Source organism: Megachile rotundata, chromosome 8 (genome assembly GCF_050947335.1).
Source record: "Megachile rotundata isolate GNS110a chromosome 8, iyMegRotu1, whole genome shotgun sequence".
NCBI classification, from domain to species: Eukaryota; Metazoa; Arthropoda; class Insecta; order Hymenoptera; family Megachilidae; genus Megachile; species Megachile rotundata.
Genome location: NC_134990.1, coordinates 16,701,242 through 16,718,958, shown reverse-complemented (window position 1 = coordinate 16,718,958; position 17,717 = coordinate 16,701,242). Strand labels below are relative to the sequence as shown.

The window sequence follows — 17,717 nt, the reverse complement described above, 5'->3', positions numbered from 1 at the left end:
ATATGCGTACAACGTGTGCGGCGATCTACGATCATTGGTGCTGGGTGTGGATGAAAACTGTGCCAACAGAATCGTGCATTCGTGTTTTTCGTTAAAACGTGCAAGGGTAACAAAATGTATCTCGTGTATTTACAGTTACCCACATCGATAAGCCGCTTCGATATAATTTCTCGCGAACGTTGCTACATTGTCTCCCTTGTTTCTTTTTTTTTCGTGTACGTTTCGACGAGTTTTCAACGTATTTCTATTTTTCTCGATTTTTCTATTTTTCCGCTTGTTTTTTTTTTTTTAGTTCTTTTTATTTTTCACAAACCGTGTTTGCTTCTCGGCACAACGTTTCTGTCTCGCGCACATTTTCATCGGCGATAGACGATATAGGATAGACGATGCTGTGTACTATCTCTCATGGACGGTCCAGTATCCGGCACCGGAAATGTCATCGGCATTACACAGAAAAACAAGAACGAAACAACGATCGTGATCGACAACAAAAAAAAAAAAAAAACAAATAAAAAACAAAACCAAAGAAAACTTTAGCGGTGTCTACGTACTTCTCTAATTTCGCACGCAATCGAAACAATCACTGTAGCCTCTACGTAGTCTGGCAGAAAATAAAAATGCGTTGCAGGGGAAAAGGTACCGGCAAAGGAAAAGCCAAACAAACGCGCGACTGCTGTACCGCGAAGAAAAAGTTTCATCCCCACCCTGGATCAAATTTTTCCTCCCATCCTCTAGCGCGCAATTAACGCATCAATTACGGCCACGATAAGATCGGTATGCAGCGGAAAAAAAAACAAAAAGTTGGCGAGCGCGTAGTCGCAGCGTTTTGTTGCGCGTAAACGATTTTCATTTCGATTTACGTTTCTGCTCTTCCGTTTGCAGCAACAAAAAGATGGTAAAAAAATGACATTTCCAAAATGGTCTCTCGCAGTTAGAAAAAACAAAACGATATGCGAAAAAAGAGACGGAAAATAGAAAAAAAGTATATGTACATATATATATTTATGTCTGTTAATATATATATATATACATATATAGAAAACGATCAAGTAGGAAGAAAATTCATGGCACAACTCGAAACGAGCTAAGGGATACTCACTTTTTTCAGCTGCGCCCCAAAAGTCGCCAAAAAAGTGGGAAAAAAAAAACTCGTAAAAATTCGTGTCAACTTCTCACGTATATTGAATATTGAATCATTAAATATTTAATAATATTTAGGCATATCAGTGGGTAGCATACTACTGATTATCATCAACGTCAACATGGCCTCTTTTACAGCTATTCTTTATGCTTTGACTTAGACAAAAAAAGAACGATAGGGGGGTGTCGGGTTGGGGTGGCGTGTGATAATAATTTTCGTCCGTTTCGCTGGTGAAACACGCACACGCGCACTCGCTCGTTTCTTCGTTCCCTCCCTCCCACGCGCTCGATTCCAATCGTACCCTTTTCTGCTCTATCCGCAGATATTTTTTTTCTTTTCTCTTTATTCTTTTTTCTCTTTCTATTTTCTTTTTTTTTTGCCGCTCTGACGAAAAATGTCGGTGGTGAAAATTCTCGATTCGAATCGATCGTTAAATCGAACAAAATATCGCTTGCTCCTCGGTTGCAGTTGGTCGCAGAGAGGCGGGAGATGTGAGAATATCTTTTTCTTTTCTTTTATCTGGCATGCGCAATCACTACTCCAAATATGAAATAACTAAAGGCTCGTGTCCACCTGCCCCCTGCCGCCGAGAGAAAGACCTTTCGTTTCTTTTCGCGCGACTCTTGCGACTATTTCCTTGACCGAGAAAAACGGAACTCGCCACCGACGGGGACGCAACGCAAAGAAAGAGAGACAGACAGACAAAAAACAGGGTAGAGATTAAAAGAAGAATGAACGAACGGAAGAAAGAAACGAAACATTCCGTCGTTTCCCTCGTCGCGGCACGAGGCATCGAGAGGGAAGACCTATGATAAAGTGTCTACCGAAAAGAAAGCTATAGGAAGGAGAAACCATAACAAGTAACGAGAGAGGATCGGTGTATCGTGTGGTTCGGGACGCGTGAAAACCGACAGGATCTCGTTGTAAAACTACGTGTGTATTCAAAGAGAATGGGACCCGGGGAAGGACAGAGAGGAAGCGAGAGAGGAGAGATCGTGAAACCTGGTCTGTCCGCGTTGTTCGTACGGAAAAAATTCACGAATAAATTGATAAGGATATGCGAGCGAGGAACATATTCGTGGAAAAATTGTTCTGTTTTTGCAACTCCAAAAAGTCACCCGCAAAAAACGTTAGCTCGATGAAAAAAATAATCATTATTTTTTTATATTTCACGGTGGTGGTGGTGGTGGTGGTGGTTGTAACGGTGATGGTGGAGATTATCTCAGAGAGAGAGAGAGAGAGAGAGAGAAGGAGGAATCCCGAGCCCGGTCAAAAATATTTCCGTCCTTCTTTTGTTCCCTTTTGTTTTACCAGCAGCATCCATCCGCGCATTCATCCATGCAAAAAATCACAAAATTCTTCGCAAAATACGCACGTGGATACGACCGTGAACCGAAGCGCGTCGTTTTCGAATCGGTCGGTCTCGAAAGTATACAGCGCGCGAACTAATCGGATTTCCCGTTCGGTTTCTCGACTGTTGATTTTATCCGTGGTGCTAACGGATCGGAGCAAAGGAGATCAAAAAGGGGAGAAGCATGCGTTCGTTAGGGTCACGGGGTTTCTCAGAGGGAGGAGGAACAAAACAAAGAAACGAAAAGGTACGTTGATCCTTTTTCGATACTCTATTATCACAGGTACGTTAAACGATACGAAACCGCAAATTTTCTGACAGATTAAGATACAAACGTAAAAATGACATACACATACAGAGCGGTATTTTCTGGTAACCTAGAAGACGTAAAAATATCAATACACGACATAAAAATGTAATATACGTACGCAATAATACATAATATATATATATATATATATAAATATATATAAAGAGATAGAGATAGAGATGTAAAGAACGTATCGTACATATCGAATAAAATAGTTTAATATCAAAGATACGATGGTAAACTTACAGAGAGGCAGAAGATGGAAAAATAGGTCGGTGACTCGCATGCAGAGAGCAAAGGGTGCACGTATAGATAATATAGTAGAGAAGGACTGGTGTGGTGGTATCATTCCAACGAGCTTAGCTAGTGTAAAGAATTAACGAAATCCCGTACTCAGGATCGGTCGTATCGAGCGGAGAGAAAGAGACGCTTTTGATCGAGGACGTCACGGAAGAAACGTTTGCGCGCGAAAAAGAAGAATCTCGCCCGAAACGTTTCCTTTGGGACGTGACGAAAAACTCCCTCGTCGTCGTCGATTCTCCGCATCGAACACGCTTGTTTGCTTATGACCACGGACTCGTCGTGGCTCTCGAACAAACGTAGCAAGGTAACGAAGAAGATTGCATGGATATTGGTATTCAAATGTTTCCAAGTAAAATCGGTTTCGCGGATCGGTTTCCCTTGGTTCGCGGCACGGGTACTACGTCTCGCCGTTCCGCGCCGCGCCATGGAGGAATACGACGCTCGATCGACGTTCGCTCGCGAGATATGCGCTTCGATTCCTCCGGCATCGATCTCTTTGCTACCGCGATTTCTCTTCTGCTCCCACGCGACCGTTGACGTTTACTCTCGCATCCCGTACTCTTTTACGCACTCGCTCTCGCATTCACGCATGCATCGACTCGCGACGATCGCGAAACCGACGCGCGGATCATCTCGAACGGTGCCGTTTAAACGAACGACGAGGCGTCGGGATTCGCGATCGTCTCGAGAAGACGCGAGGTTCAAAGACTGCACGACAATCGATAGTGGGGGTGCGGGTGCTTTTGCTTCAGAAGGGTGCTCTCAGTGCTGGTGCTCGGCACGATATATCGCGTCGACTATGGCGATTGATATTTTAGACGGGTGAATGTACAAATTACGGTGCGAAATATATTACGGTGCTGTTAAATGCGAACGAATGAACGAACGAACGACTCGTTGAATCGGGTGCGCGTTCAGTCGGGAGCACACGCGCGACACGGGAGCGCGGTTACGTAAAAGTCGCCTTTTACGTTGTCGTCGCTCGGTTATCTTACTTCTCGATCGATCTTCGCCACCGTCTCGTGAGCGCGCGCCCCCGACTCGACATGCGTGCGTGATGGGTGCGAGATCAAAACACGGTGACCGTATATGAAAAATCTTACTTTTGTGCCCGTGCACACATTAACAACGATGCGAACACTAGGTATCGATGATAGGTTCGAAGTCTAATTATAGTACATGATATATAGTGGTACTCCAGCGGCGACAATGACAATAACGAACGTGGTGGACGTATAATACGTATATACGGCGGTGAACTTTTGTGCTTGACAATGTGCGAGCTTACACGGCAGGGTGCTTTCAGCAGTGCTTTTTATCGTTCCGCTTCGCTTTGCCGAGTCTGCTCTTAGGGGGTGGACGGACGGCTCTGGATCGGTCGGTTCGTAAACGGGACAATGCGTGGGAGGAACTAGGAGTTGGGGGCTTCGGTGAAACGAAAGAGGATCCTGGCCGTTCCGTGGATACCGAGTGCAAAAGGTTCGAGGGAACGTCGTTAGAGACGCGTTCGTACGACTTTTCCTGCGACAACGACGCTTCCACAATACTTCTCGCAACAAATGATTCCGATTTCGCGTCCAACCAAGGTCTTTGATTATTTCCCAAGACAAAAGAGACGTCGTAGACTACGATTCAGCTACGTGTTTGTTCTCCTTTTTCTTTCGATTCGATTCTGCCGTACGACGCGTCCTACATCGACGACGGAGAGATACCGATCGTAGAGATCTCCCTCTAGGGCGAAATGGGGGTTGATAATTGGGGACGAGAGGGCCAAAAAACGTGTTTACCATGCTGGGAAGGGTGAGGTACCGAGCGTGCGGTACCAAACGGGAAACGGACGGGACAGATTCGAAACCAAAAGCAAAATCTCTTCATGCATCGGCATGCCATTCATAGGATAGTTGATTGCGATCGTGGGTAATGGGCAGACTCGACGTAGCTCGACGGTATCTTTTTCAGGGTTGCGGATAGAACGTTTCGACGTGGATGCGAAGGATGGATCGTTCGTGAAGTTGTCGGGATTGTATTCGGGTCGGAATAACTCGTGGGACGGAATTTCTGGTGAAATCGAGGAATCGTTAAACAAACGAAGGCATGCTCTAAACATGTGCAAACAATAGGTAGAACTAAATCTTAACTAAAGACAGAAGAGCCTTATATATCAGAGATATAGAAATATATATATATGTATATACACATATATATTGCATCTGAAATATATATGTATATAGCGAAAATGGTGCATTATATTAAATATACATATATATATGTATAGAGAGAGAGATAGATAGATAGAGATAGAGATAGAGAGAGAGAGAGAGATTTTGTATGGTGTATTTTCGTGTACGTGTGTGTGTGATACATACGCTTGTTTTCTTTTTTTTTTATATATATACGTAAGCGTTTCATCGGCAAGCTGCCGTTCTCGTTCACGGACGTTATTTTTATCGAACGGATAAACTCGCTCGACCCCGTGCGTAATTGTTCGTTAACGTTTCCCAATTTTCCGAAACGATGAAAATAATGTCGTGAACGCGTTCAAGACGGTCAGCTTGGCCTCTCTATTTTTCGTAACACGTGGCAATAATGAGTCAACGAACTAAAGAGAGAAACGAAACATCTTTACTGACGTGACCACGGTAATCATCAGAAAGAACATTGAGTGTAATGAGTACATATCATTAGACAGCCGATGTATTACGTTAGTGCGAGTAGATCTTAAAAACTAGCTGTTCAAAACCTGGATCATCCTCCTGCAAATGCTTTAAGGAAAGACAAAAACACGTGAATGAGTATAATTAAGTATTAGTTAACGTGTTAAAATGAGTAGCCAAGTTTTTTTCAAAAGTGGGGCTGGGAATAAAAAAACCAACGGCAACGAACAAAGGGTGAGTTGCGATTAGGCCCTGTAAAAACGGTAAGAAAATACGTTTCTCGTTTTACTGTAATTTTTTTTGCATTAATTCTTTTTTATTCGTCACGTATAGCTGAGTTCAAAAATCGGTTATCAGCTTCTGAAAAATCCGTGGCTGCGTGCACCATCTGGAAAAAATGTTTGGGCCGCTCCAACGAATGGGGTAGATCGGGGGAGAATTTTCAGGGCCTTGAAGGGGGTGTGCGGAGTTACGTCGTAGTAACTCACGGAGAATCGTTGTCGCAAAAATTCCAAAAATATAAAATCTCGCCAGCCAAAAAAAGTACGGCCAACATTATTTTGCATTTCGTCGCGTAGCTGCCGCGTCCCGTCCGAAAAAAATGGGATGATCGGGGGGTGTTCCAGTAAAGCGTTACAAAGGAGAACGGTGGACCAGCTTGAAAAAAAAAAAAAAACAGGAAAAACTCGGTTGAGCGCGTTCAAAACTTATGTTCGCGCAAGAAAAATTCGGCCGTGGAAAATTGGCAATAATCAAAAAAATGTAAAAAATGTAAAAAAACGAATCGCGTTGGTCGTAGACAACGATGACACTCGATAGTTCGTTTCTCGAAAGCGTCGCAGAGAAACGCAAAAGTGGTTCGCAGAGCGGGAAAAGCTTTTTGCGCTGTACAATATTTATACAATGTAATATAATACAATCGTAATGGAATCGAATGGAAATACGATAATGATGCAACGATAATGTAACGTAACGAGAACTGAAAAAAGAAAGAAGATAAAAAGAACGAAAGGAAAAGACTGTCGACGAAAAGATAACGAAACGGGGGCTTGGATGGAAACGAGCGAAACGGAATATCGTCTAGAAAGATGGATGCCGAGTGTAAGTGTCACGGATGGAAAGAGACAGGTTCGTAGAGAGACGTTAGCGGAATCTGAAATCGAAAATACATTTAATGCACGTACGTGTGTAGATGATCGAAGAACAGACCGAACGTCACCGGCTCGAGACAACGAAGGGCGTGTCATCGCAACCCGCACTGGAATCGCGCGAACATCTTTGGACTGATTTTTGGCGGGCTTTTATATTTTTGGCTCTTGCGTGACCAACTCTGTCGCGATACATCGTCTTCGCAAGAGTATGTTTGGACGCGAAGCGTGGCGCTCCAACTTCCGAGCTTATCTTCCTTTCGATTTTGATTTTACTTAAATACGACGCACGAAGATTAAACGCATGGAGAAGGAAGAATCGTCGAGAAGGTATCGCACGGTACTTGGAGCGGCATTCTTCGACAACTCGAAGTAAACGTAAGAGTACGGTTAAGCGAACGTTAGTGATACATACCGTCTTCGTGAGTTCTGACCGAGATAGGATAACTCGGAGGTCCGTCACCTACGCTGGTCCCGGCCGATACCCAGATTCGATACTCGGTCCATTTTTTCAGTTCGTCCAATACGAAACGCGTGTCATTCAGTTTGATAATCTTCGCCTCCGAGTCGGAGCGTCCGCTCTCGACGACTTGCAGCTTGTAGTACGCGATCCTTCCGTTCGATCGATCGGCAGGCGGAGGTTCCCACGTTACCAATATGGAGGTCGGGCTGATCGCTTGTCCGCTTACATTGCGAGGCGGAGCCCCGGGTACTGTATAACACTCAGTTATAGGAGGGGGAAAAAGAAAAACGAAAACGTGGTTTTGGGAAATCTCGTCGGTCGTCGAACGATCGCGATAAAAACTTCGATCTCGTCGAAGCGCGCCGCGTGCCGTATCGTTAGCGGTCGAAATCGTCGGCGATCTTCCGACGGATTTCGAAATCGGACCGCGTTCGTGGCCGACCGACGAGAGGAACTAAAAAAAATTATCAGTGGTCGTTCGATGGATCTGGGGTTCGAAGAGGCGAAAATTACTCAAGGAAAAACTGACAAGTCGATCCTTGAACAGTCGAAAAAGTACGTGATTAGAAACATTTTTGTACGCACGACCGGTTAACTCGCGCGCCTAGCGCCGAGTTAACGTCGTAGCTCTCAAGGAAATCAGAGACAACGAAAAAACTGAAGAACGGACGTAAACCATACGTTATCGAGAATGAAAAGAGGTGCCCAAAATGCACACATATATCGATGCAGTGCTTAGTGCAATTTATATGTATGATATGTACGTATATATATATATATGTATGTATATAGATATATATAAAGTGGCATCCAAAAACGGCTTTCTTATTTGCAACGCATGCAATCATTCTCACTCTCCCACACTTCACGGTTCAACGATACTCTCTATCTTCCGTCTTTCCTCCCCGTCCGCCCGCCCGTCCGCCCACCCTACTCTCGCATAGCTCGATTCAGTGAATCCACGATGCGAATATCTTGACCCTCTTTGAAAAAGGTAAATGTTCGGTACGCGTGTCGCGTATCAGGATAGCTTACGCTACTTGCGGGAGCGTCTAGCGCTACACAACGTCTCCTACCTGCTGTGCCAGGACGATTCGCGGTCGTCAACGCGATTCCGCGTTGGAATTCCTTCCAACGGATTCGGCTGCTGATCCTACGATCGCGAATCTTCCCACGGCACTGTCCTCGCTGCAACTCACGCTCTCTTCTTTTCGACTTTTTCGTCTGGTTCTTTGGTCTTTTGCTTACCGTACTGTTTCGTGCGAACCGGATACGGTATGGTCGTTGCTCCTTCGCCCCGTTGATTCTTCGCGGCCAGCCACACGTAGTAGAGGGTGTTCGGGTAGAGGTTGGTCAGCGTGTAGTTCTCCGTGACGGGTATCTTGCGATGATGCTTCTCCTGCAATCGATCGAAGGTCAGAAGCCTCGACAGACGAACGCGGCGAGTCTCTTACCTGTGCGTACGTATCGTTCCAGTATAGCTCATAGTTCAGGATGTTCTCCGCGCTATGAGCGGGTTTACTCCATTGGAGCGTTACTTTGGTCTCACCGATATCAACGGCGGTCAACATTTCCGGTTGACTCGGTACCCCTTGTTGCGTCTTTATCTGCACCGGCAAGCTCAACGGACCGGGACCGACGCTCGTCAACGCCTGCACTCGAATCGTGTAGATCGTGTGCGGCGTCAGGTCCGATATAGTGGTCAGCTGACTATTATCCACCATCTGGTACTGCCAAGATGCCATTTGTTGACTGGGGTCGATCGTGTAATACACTTTGTAGCCCTGTAACCGACGCCGTTATATCGTCCGAAGGAAACGAAGCGAACGGAAATACGCGATTCGAGAAATTCGCCTTTTACTGACCGTCACTTGTCCGTTGGGAGTTTCTGGCTCGTCCCACTGTATAACCATCGTGCTGGAACTCAGTGGTCGGGCTTGGACCTTCCGTGGTGCAGTACCAGGTTCTACAACGGAGAAATTACTTTGGATATTCTTCGAAACGCGCCGCTGCACGGACGAACCGTTCTAGTTAGTCACTGGACAGAATAGTACGAGCGAACCCCGGGAAAACACCGCAACAACCCAACACGCGAGCTCCAGGTCGAGAAAAAAAATAAATATAAAAGGAAACCGGAAGGTACGAATAATCGTATCGTTCTCTACCGTGGATGGTCCGTGGAATTGTGACTACGGTGTAACGGACTAAAAAGACAAACACAAAGAAACGGAAAATGAAAGGTGTATCGGGTCGTGATCGATTAGCTACAAATTGTACTTGTCGCGAACGCGTCGATGCAGTGCGCGTGCGACCAACGACGAATGCGTGCGTGCGCTGCGTGACCAACGCCGAAAGAATTAACAGAGGAACAACGGAAATAAAGGAGAGAACGATAAGTAAAGAAACCAAAGACAGGAAAAGGAAAAGAAAACAACAGCACCAAGGAAACAAAACGATCGAACAAACAACCAAACAGGGTTCGAAGAAAAAAAGAAGAGAAAGACGAGTAACGCTGCTACGGCACTCTTTTGTAGTATAATGATTGAACTTACTGGCACCTCCATTTGTCGATTCCGCTATTAGAAAAAAAAAAGGATGAACGATTATTTTCAATGATCATTATCGATTAAGCGATATAATGAACGTACAATGCACAGTGAAAATACGAGCGGCGCCGAGCGGTTTACGGCTACTTCGTATTTTCACGAGGTGCGAAGAGTGCGCTACTTTATCGAGGAAAGGTGCAATTTCGCGTGCTGTCTCTCCGCGTACCGAGTTTTCTCTCGTCGAAAAAGAGAGACGGAGAGACGTGTGGAGGAAGAGAAAGGGGGCCGGATAGAGAAGGAACGGAAGAGGGTCAGGAAAAGGCACGGGTAAAAATGCAGAGCGAAACGAGACGTCGAAGCGCGACGCGACGAACACGGTCCGACAAAAACGTCAACGCATGGTGCGACACACAGAAAGGGGGATTGGTGATGGGTGAAAAAAATGTCTTGTCACTTACATGAATCAAATCGTGCGTCCACGGCGGACAGCATGGAAAAAAAGTACAATTTCCCTCAAAAACCGTGTCAAAATTTCTTTCTCCTTCGTGGTGTAAAAAAGATTATCTACGTGCAAAAAATTGGTAATCGCGCTCGCCAGACTAATCAGGTTCGTGTTCCGTACGCGTGAAAATTTCGGCAAAACGCATATGATCGACAGCGACTCGTTCTAAAAGGCGCGCCGTCGCAAAAAAGTGAGACGGACGTCCGAATCGAATCGAACGGAACGGATGATCGTGGCGATGAATTTCGCGCGCGTCTCGACGGGACAACCGAGCTCTCGAGATTGCCGGTCGTTGTTACGGTTGCGTCGACGAGACGCGCGGGAATTTTAGCGAGGCATAAACGTTCGTACGGACAAGAAGATGACGGCTAGGAAAATGAATACTGACTCGTCTCGCCAGTGGTGACGGTCACCGGGGCACTCGGGGGACCACGCCCAATGGCGTTCACGGCTATCACGTAGAACTCGTACTCCGTGTACGGGCTGAGACTCCGGACGTGGTAGTACATCGTGGTGATGCCCGATATTTCGGCGTACGCTTGTTCCACGTGTTTCGGTTTGTGTTGAATCACGTAATACTGCAGCTCGTCTGCACCCTTGTAAGACCACGTGAGCTTCACCGAAGTGGCGGTGATATCGGACACCTGAACGTTCTCCGGAGCACTCGGCAGAGCTGAAATTTATCATTAGTCGGTCTTAAACAGAATACGAAGAAAAAATCACCGAATAATCGAAAGACGAGAGACGTCGATCCGTACGCGAAAGCGCTGTTCCCGTTTACTCGTGGAAACTAAGTATGTCGTTACATGGAAACAGTCGTGTTTCGCGTACCATCGCGTCCTCGGAACACGAGCTGACCGGTGATCGATCGTTTCGCGTTACGCGGTACGCGATAACCCGCTAATGCGATCTCGTATCTCCTATCTCGATACGAACATTGAACTTTCACCACCGACGTGGCCTCTATCACTCCGAGGTTGCTGGCGGCCGTGCACGTGTAGTTGGCTGATTCCTGAATGTCCGACAGCACCAGCACGTTTTTACCGACGGGCAGTTTGTCGTCGGGCGTCAGGTCGGTGGCCGGGTCTTTTCTCCATTTGACGAACGGCATCGGTGAACCGACGGCCACGCAGTTCAAGCTCAAAGACGCTCCCAGCGTCACCTCGTTCAACGCGGGCGGGCGTATCGAGAAACTCGGCGGGACACGACGAACTATGGGAAAGGAACGTCTCGTCAGCTACGTACTTCGAAAACGAAAATGTTTGTTCGCGATTGTAGGTCGCCCCGTGACGCTCGAATTTCGTCGGCGAAGAGAACACCGCGAGGAACGGCACTGTCTCGGCATAATATTCGCGACGCGATTCCAAGCGCGCGAATCCTTTGTGCCGTCAGCTCGGTTTAATTACGCTTTAATTACGTGGCATTACTTTTAATTAGAAAACAGGAAAACGACCGAGTTTACGGGGCCACGGTCCCGAGTCGCGCAAAGTTTTTCCAGCGGATGGGTTCAAACGGATTTTCCGGACTTTAACGTCGGGACGGTGGTCTACCGACGATCGACTCACCTTTCACGTATAGCATAGCCGATTTCGAGTACTCTGTTCCTACGGAATTGTTCGCCACGCACTCGTACTTTCCTTGATCGTGCACGTCGGATCCGGTGATCTGCAACGCTCCTGTAACGAAAGAAAGAAACGCGTTATTTCGGGGGTAGGACTCCGTGGCACGATACGATTTTTCCGAGGCGCTAATTGAGTCGGTAGCAAACCGAGGAAGCCTCGGAGCGGAGAAGATTCAATGGAAAGAGGAGGAGAATCCGTTTGAAAGTCTCCTTTACAAAGGAGCTCCCATCGTCTGTTCCGCTTTCAGTTCGGTCTGGCCGGTTCGTGCACGATTTCCACGATGCATCAAGCCCCTTGCCGCGATACCACGATGATGAACTGGCTGTTACGAGGCGTGTGATTATCTTCGTAGACGTCGCTCCTTCGGTATAATTCAGCCCCTTTGGACGTCCGCCTCCGTTCGTTCCGCCTCCTCTCGTTACCCCGCTACGCTTTCTCATCCCTTTCGACTCGGCTTTCTATCGTTACCGAGTTCCGCTCGCAAAGTAAACAGAACGGATCAACGGGTTTGTTTTCTATCCTTTCGGCGATGACGTTTCATCGATGATAATTAACCGAGATAATTAATGGCCACTCGTTCGTCTAGCGGAGACGTCTGAAGCGTAATTTCTTAGGCTACTCTCTTTCTCTCTCTCGGTGCAAAACCGATCGAATCGCCGACAACTTTTTCCCCCGGCTCCGGCTTAAACGTTTTCCTACGAGTCCAGAGCACTCTCGTATGGATTTATAGGGTTTCGTTGCGAACGTGACTTTCGCGACGAGAGCAACGAGGGCTGACGGAGAAAGAGAGCAAACGGGGTTGGCGACGTCGGCCGGCAGGGGAGGATCGGGGGCAGAAAACACTCCATCACCAGCGAGAAGCCAGGCAGTTTGATATCGCGAACGATCGGAATACATAATCGAGCCTCATCTACAATTTCCAGTAAGCTGACCAGGAAGGAACGCGTGCTCGTATTGTTATCCCATCCAGTCACGTGCACGGGTTGTTAGCGCCGTCGCGGAAAACTTTGATCGCCGGCGAGGAGGGTAGCCCGGAAATCGTTGCTCATCCTACGCTTCGGAGCGATTTCTTCGATCGTTCGCCACGCGCGATTCGTAAATTTGAACCCGGCTTCGCGGCACGCCAGAAAAGAAACGCTCGTATGCACGAATAAGCGGGCCACCATTCGTTCGCCCGGTGACGCCGAGCTCGATGACGTTCGAGTGGCGTACGCGATCTATCCGGGTTTACGTCGCGATAACGTCGCCGCGCACGAAAGGGCTTTCATCGTGTAAAGAACGGGGAAATTGAATAAAGATGAGAATCTATCGCGTATTCGTTCCGCGAATATTTCGTTGTACCGTTCCACGGGATTTGCCCGCTCTCCTTTGAATTTTGCTGCGTCGCAGACGCTTCGGCGAAAGCTTTCCCACGACCCAGCCTCCCTCTAACCAACGATTACGCGTTCGTTGGATCTGGTTCGATACCTGACATGGTTTCTGTACAGGTTCGTGGGTAAACTTTTCCTCGAAAAATCCCGCTCGACGAATATTTGCGGACGAATTTCCGGTTCGTACTCGCCTTGTTTCGACAAACAAAAACGGTTTCGAAACGAGACAATGGCTTCCATTTCCAACGTTGCTGGACGAGCAAGAAACGGTTATCCGCGAATCGGTTTCGTACAACGCGGAGCGTTTCGAATATCTTGTTCCTCCTCGATTCTAGGCATCGACGCGAGGTAGGAGCAACGCGTCGGAAACGTCGGAACTATTTACCTCTGTTTACCCTCCAATATTGAAATATCTATTCTTGTATTTAATATTGGCGGGGAGAAACGTTCGCAAACACGGTACGCGGAGGGGTTGTTACTTTATTCGTAGCCGCCATGCCGCGCGTCGCGTCGGTCGTTTCCCCCGAAGGCTCCGTTCGGATCTTCTCCTGCAGCGAACGTATCAAAACGGATAGCCGACGACTTCGAAAGACGATCGAGCACCGTTCGATTCGAAAATATGTTTATCCAGAGATTCGTCGTCCCTCCTTCTCAGCCGAGAAGAAAGGCAGGAGTTTCGGCACGATATTTGCCAACCTTTTAATTGCACTGATAATTATACTTTACCGCGGCAGCGCGTATCGACCACGTAAAAAGGTTAATTATAATTATCGGAAAATATTTGCAAGAGAGCGCCGCGGGTTGATCGAGGCGGAACGGAAAACGGAAGGGGCGAGCGTGGTAATGGTCTGGGTTACGACGCTTTTCCAACGTTTAGCGCGCTCCATTCGGTCAGAATACAAACATAAAGGGAATACGTTTACGAACGAACGATCGCCGCGTCGATCGATCTCGACGCGTTTCGATAGCTGCGATTTCTCCAAACTTTCTTCCTGGCAAAGCTTCGTTTAGGGTTCGATGCTCAAAGGGAAGAGAATAGAAAAGATTATGCGGGCACGAAAAGCGTTTCTCGTCGATTCGAGAGACTTTTTATTTTCCCGATGCGCGATAACGAGCACGTTTCCCGCGCGAGTCAGAATTAAAGCGTCTGGACGGAATCCACGCGAACCTCGAGACGGGATCTGGAATTTATCGGCGGATCGAACGGTACGCGTCCCCTCTTTCTTCCACGCAATTTCCACTCTTTCTTGGCGCTCGTGTCTGGTCGGGAGAGCACGAGGGAAGGTGAGTACATAACCGGGTATAAGGTAAGTTACTCGATCCCCGTCCGTATAACCGGTGCGGTGCGACGGCGTCGTAAGTCAACTATCACGGGGAAAGGGTGGTCTAATGGCCCTGGTGGCGGCCCGGCCGAGGCGGAGCTGCCGGGTTTGTTGGTCTCGAAAAGGTCCGTCGACCGAGAAACGCGTTGGAAAAGGAGACGCTGGTTGGTCGCCGGAACCGACTACAGTTTAGAATCCAGCAAGAATTTCGTAACTTTCTCGCGCATCTGATCGCCCTTCGTTCCTTTCGCGAAATCGTAAATAACGCGACGACGATCTCTTTTACTCGTAACGGACAATTACACGAGTTGCGAAACGATCGGAATATTATGCCGCAATTAAGGGAAACGGGCAAAACGTAAGGAAGAAAGAGGCCGGTCGAAAGTACGAGGGTGAGAATCCCAGGGCAGGTGTTACGAGCATCGAGCGTGGCACAAGCTCGATGCTTGTTTCAAACTTCCAACCTTGCTCATCAAGCCTCGCAGCTTTAATGCTAGAAATTTTACGAGCGTTGACGAAGCGTTAACTGCCCTACCGCGCTTTTACTTCGCCTTGCCCTCCGCGCTTTTACGGCCGAGCGCTGGAAAATATAATTTAACGATTCTCGATGCGTTAAGCTCTGGCCAGGCTCTCGTTTTTACCCTCGACGCCTTCTTCTCCGGCGACGTAACTGCCATGTTCGATACGTGTTTTGGTCGCGCGCGATCTTTCCGCGAACATCGACAAAGCTTAAATGAAACGTTAAATTGGTTTATCTCGGGTGGCAGAGAATGCGCGCGAGTTTAATTCTCTTCAATTATCGTAAAGTGCTCGCCGTTCACCAAAGCGGTCGTTATTTTAATACGCGAGCGACGCTGCTACCTGTCCGGGCTAACTTTAATTAATTTGTCTCGTTTGCGCGATAAACGGAAATGGAGATCCGCGACCGTATTGTCCGAGCGTAACGCGTTCTACGCTGTCCGCTTTCGCCGCAAAGAATTTCGGAATTACATTCTGCGTGTCCCTGTCTTTCCCTCTCTTTCCCGCTGCAAAAGCCAACCCTGGCTCTCGACTCGTTCGCGTTTGTTCGTCCGTACAGAGCGTCGAGAGTCCGTAACACGAGCAATCTTCGAACGTTTCCTCTGGCGAACCTCTTCTTCGATTCTGGATGAGCTTTCGCGTAATTTAACAAGAGCGCCGGCCCTGTCGCGACGCTCGCGAGTTTTCAACGGTGCTCCATAACGGCCAGCTGCGCTTTGATATCGCTCGCGTAAACTGGCCAGCGTAGCTACTCTCGTAAATGAATTCAAACAATAGCTCCGACCGACAGACTTCTAACGCAAGCTTCCTCGCCGTTGAAATTTCAACGTTAACCCAATAGTCGCGGACAAGGGCGCGCACGAATTACATTTGGGATCCTTTAGAATTTTTTCGAAAAAGCTTCCACGAACAGGATTATCGTGCGTGACCGTTTTTCCGGAGTCTTTTCGCGATCTCCATTTTCTCGAAAATTCACAACGGTATCGCCCTTTTATCCAGCGCCTTTCGCGACGCATTAAGCCACGTAACGCTCCATAACGCGATATCGAGGGTGTCCCGCTGGAACTGGCTGAGCGAAGACACGCGAGCAGCGTTGCGGGAAGGAGCGTAGTGACTGATGCGACCGGGAGGCGGAATTCCGTTTCGAGCTTGTCATTCCTCCCTTCGACCTCTGTATTTTCGCGTCGTGTCGCGAATCGCGTTTCTACGTTCGCGTCTTACAAAGTCGGCGGTCCGAGCGTCGAGAAATTCCTCGATAAGCACGCGAGCTTACGCGACGATCGCTCGTCCTATATGCTCGAAACGAACTGGGTGGATCGCGCGCGGAATCGAAACAGGAGGACGGATACGAGCGGAACGCGTGCTGCGCTAGCGTGTACGCGGCAGCCTTTCCTGCATCTAACGTATACTTTTCACGTCGCGGCAAACTGCGCCGCTCGTCGTAAAGATAGTCGGTCGAGTGCACGCCGGTATTACGTGACGTGTCGCTCGATAATGATACCGCTATTGCGATAAAAACAAAGCGAACGGGTTACGCTCGCGGGTGTAGGTGTACACGGGTTAATACGTAGGGTGGTCTAGGCGCTACGGAAAAATAATGATAATAGGTTACGTCGTGCGTTAGCTCGACAACCTCGCTATATAGAAATTGCTCGTTGACTCGTCCGCTCGTTCGTTCGCGCCAGTTATCGCGAATTGTATTCGTGAATCGCGGTTTCTCGTTAACTCGTTGTCGCTTTTGTTCCGAAGGCGCGATTATCTCGTATTACGTTGATCTCCGTTCGATCCTCGCTCTCCGGGACCGGTAATGGCCCGTTCGTTCGATTTCGCCGCCAAGTCTGGGACTTTTGACAGTTTGATCGAAAACGTCGACGATACGGACTTTGCAGAGGCGCGGTTCGCGAGCGGAACAGAGCAGGTGCGCTCTCGGCAAACTAGATGGATGCGCTGGATGCTCCCATATCGCGTGACCACTCGATCAACGCTACCGCCAGTTGACAGTGACTTACGCACTCTGGCACTCGACGAGATATGACACGCGCCACCGAGTTTCACGCTGCTCGCGCACACCAACGCGCGCTTCCAAACGTCTTCGATCCATCCAACGTCCGTATTTCTCTTCCGCTCGATCTTCCGGATTCGTCTCTGTCGCGTAATAAAATTCCACTTTCGGGTACTTACCGGTGTCCAGAACGGTGTACCGGGCATTGGTCGTGTCGATGGGCAGCATGTCCCTGACCCAGGATATGATGGGAGGCGGCGAGCCAACGGCCGTGCAAATCAGCACCGCGTTGTGACCCATTTCGACCACCTTCGTCGTCGGTGCTTGAGATATCAGCGGGAAACCGCTCGGTAGTTTCTCGGCTGAAACAAAACGATCGGTTAATGTGGCATCTCCGCGACATATAATTTATTAAGACTTATCTTTATAGGAAATAGGCGGTGAAATGAAATAATACTGAATTT

The 17,717-nt window shown here is 48.1% G+C and overlaps 1 protein-coding gene across 10 annotated transcripts in view; it reads right to left on the bottom strand.

The window, feature by feature from the left end:
• Lar (tyrosine-protein phosphatase Lar) overlaps positions 1 to 17,717 on the bottom strand; it is a 152,015-nt gene that overhangs the window by 10,299 nt on the left and 123,999 nt on the right. For 6 of the 10 annotated variants that reach the window (XM_012284061.2, XM_076534528.1, XM_076534530.1 and 3 more), the window contains 9 exons: positions 17,433 to 17,615; positions 11,984 to 12,094; positions 11,355 to 11,630; positions 10,807 to 11,091; positions 9,923 to 9,946; positions 9,236 to 9,336; positions 8,825 to 9,154; positions 8,619 to 8,769; positions 7,323 to 7,619 (listed from right to left, as the gene is read on the bottom strand). In XM_012284061.2, the coding sequence (XP_012139451.2) occupies positions 7,323 to 7,619; positions 8,619 to 8,769; positions 8,825 to 9,154; positions 9,236 to 9,336; positions 9,923 to 9,946; positions 10,807 to 11,091; positions 11,355 to 11,630; positions 11,984 to 12,094; positions 17,433 to 17,615 (1,758 nt within the window). The remainder of the gene's footprint in view (positions 1 to 7,322; positions 7,620 to 8,618; positions 8,770 to 8,824; positions 9,155 to 9,235; positions 9,337 to 9,922; positions 9,947 to 10,806; positions 11,092 to 11,354; positions 11,631 to 11,983; positions 12,095 to 17,432; positions 17,616 to 17,717) is intronic. The other 4 variants (XM_076534534.1, XM_076534529.1, XM_076534533.1 and 1 more) reach the window with 4 other exon arrangements.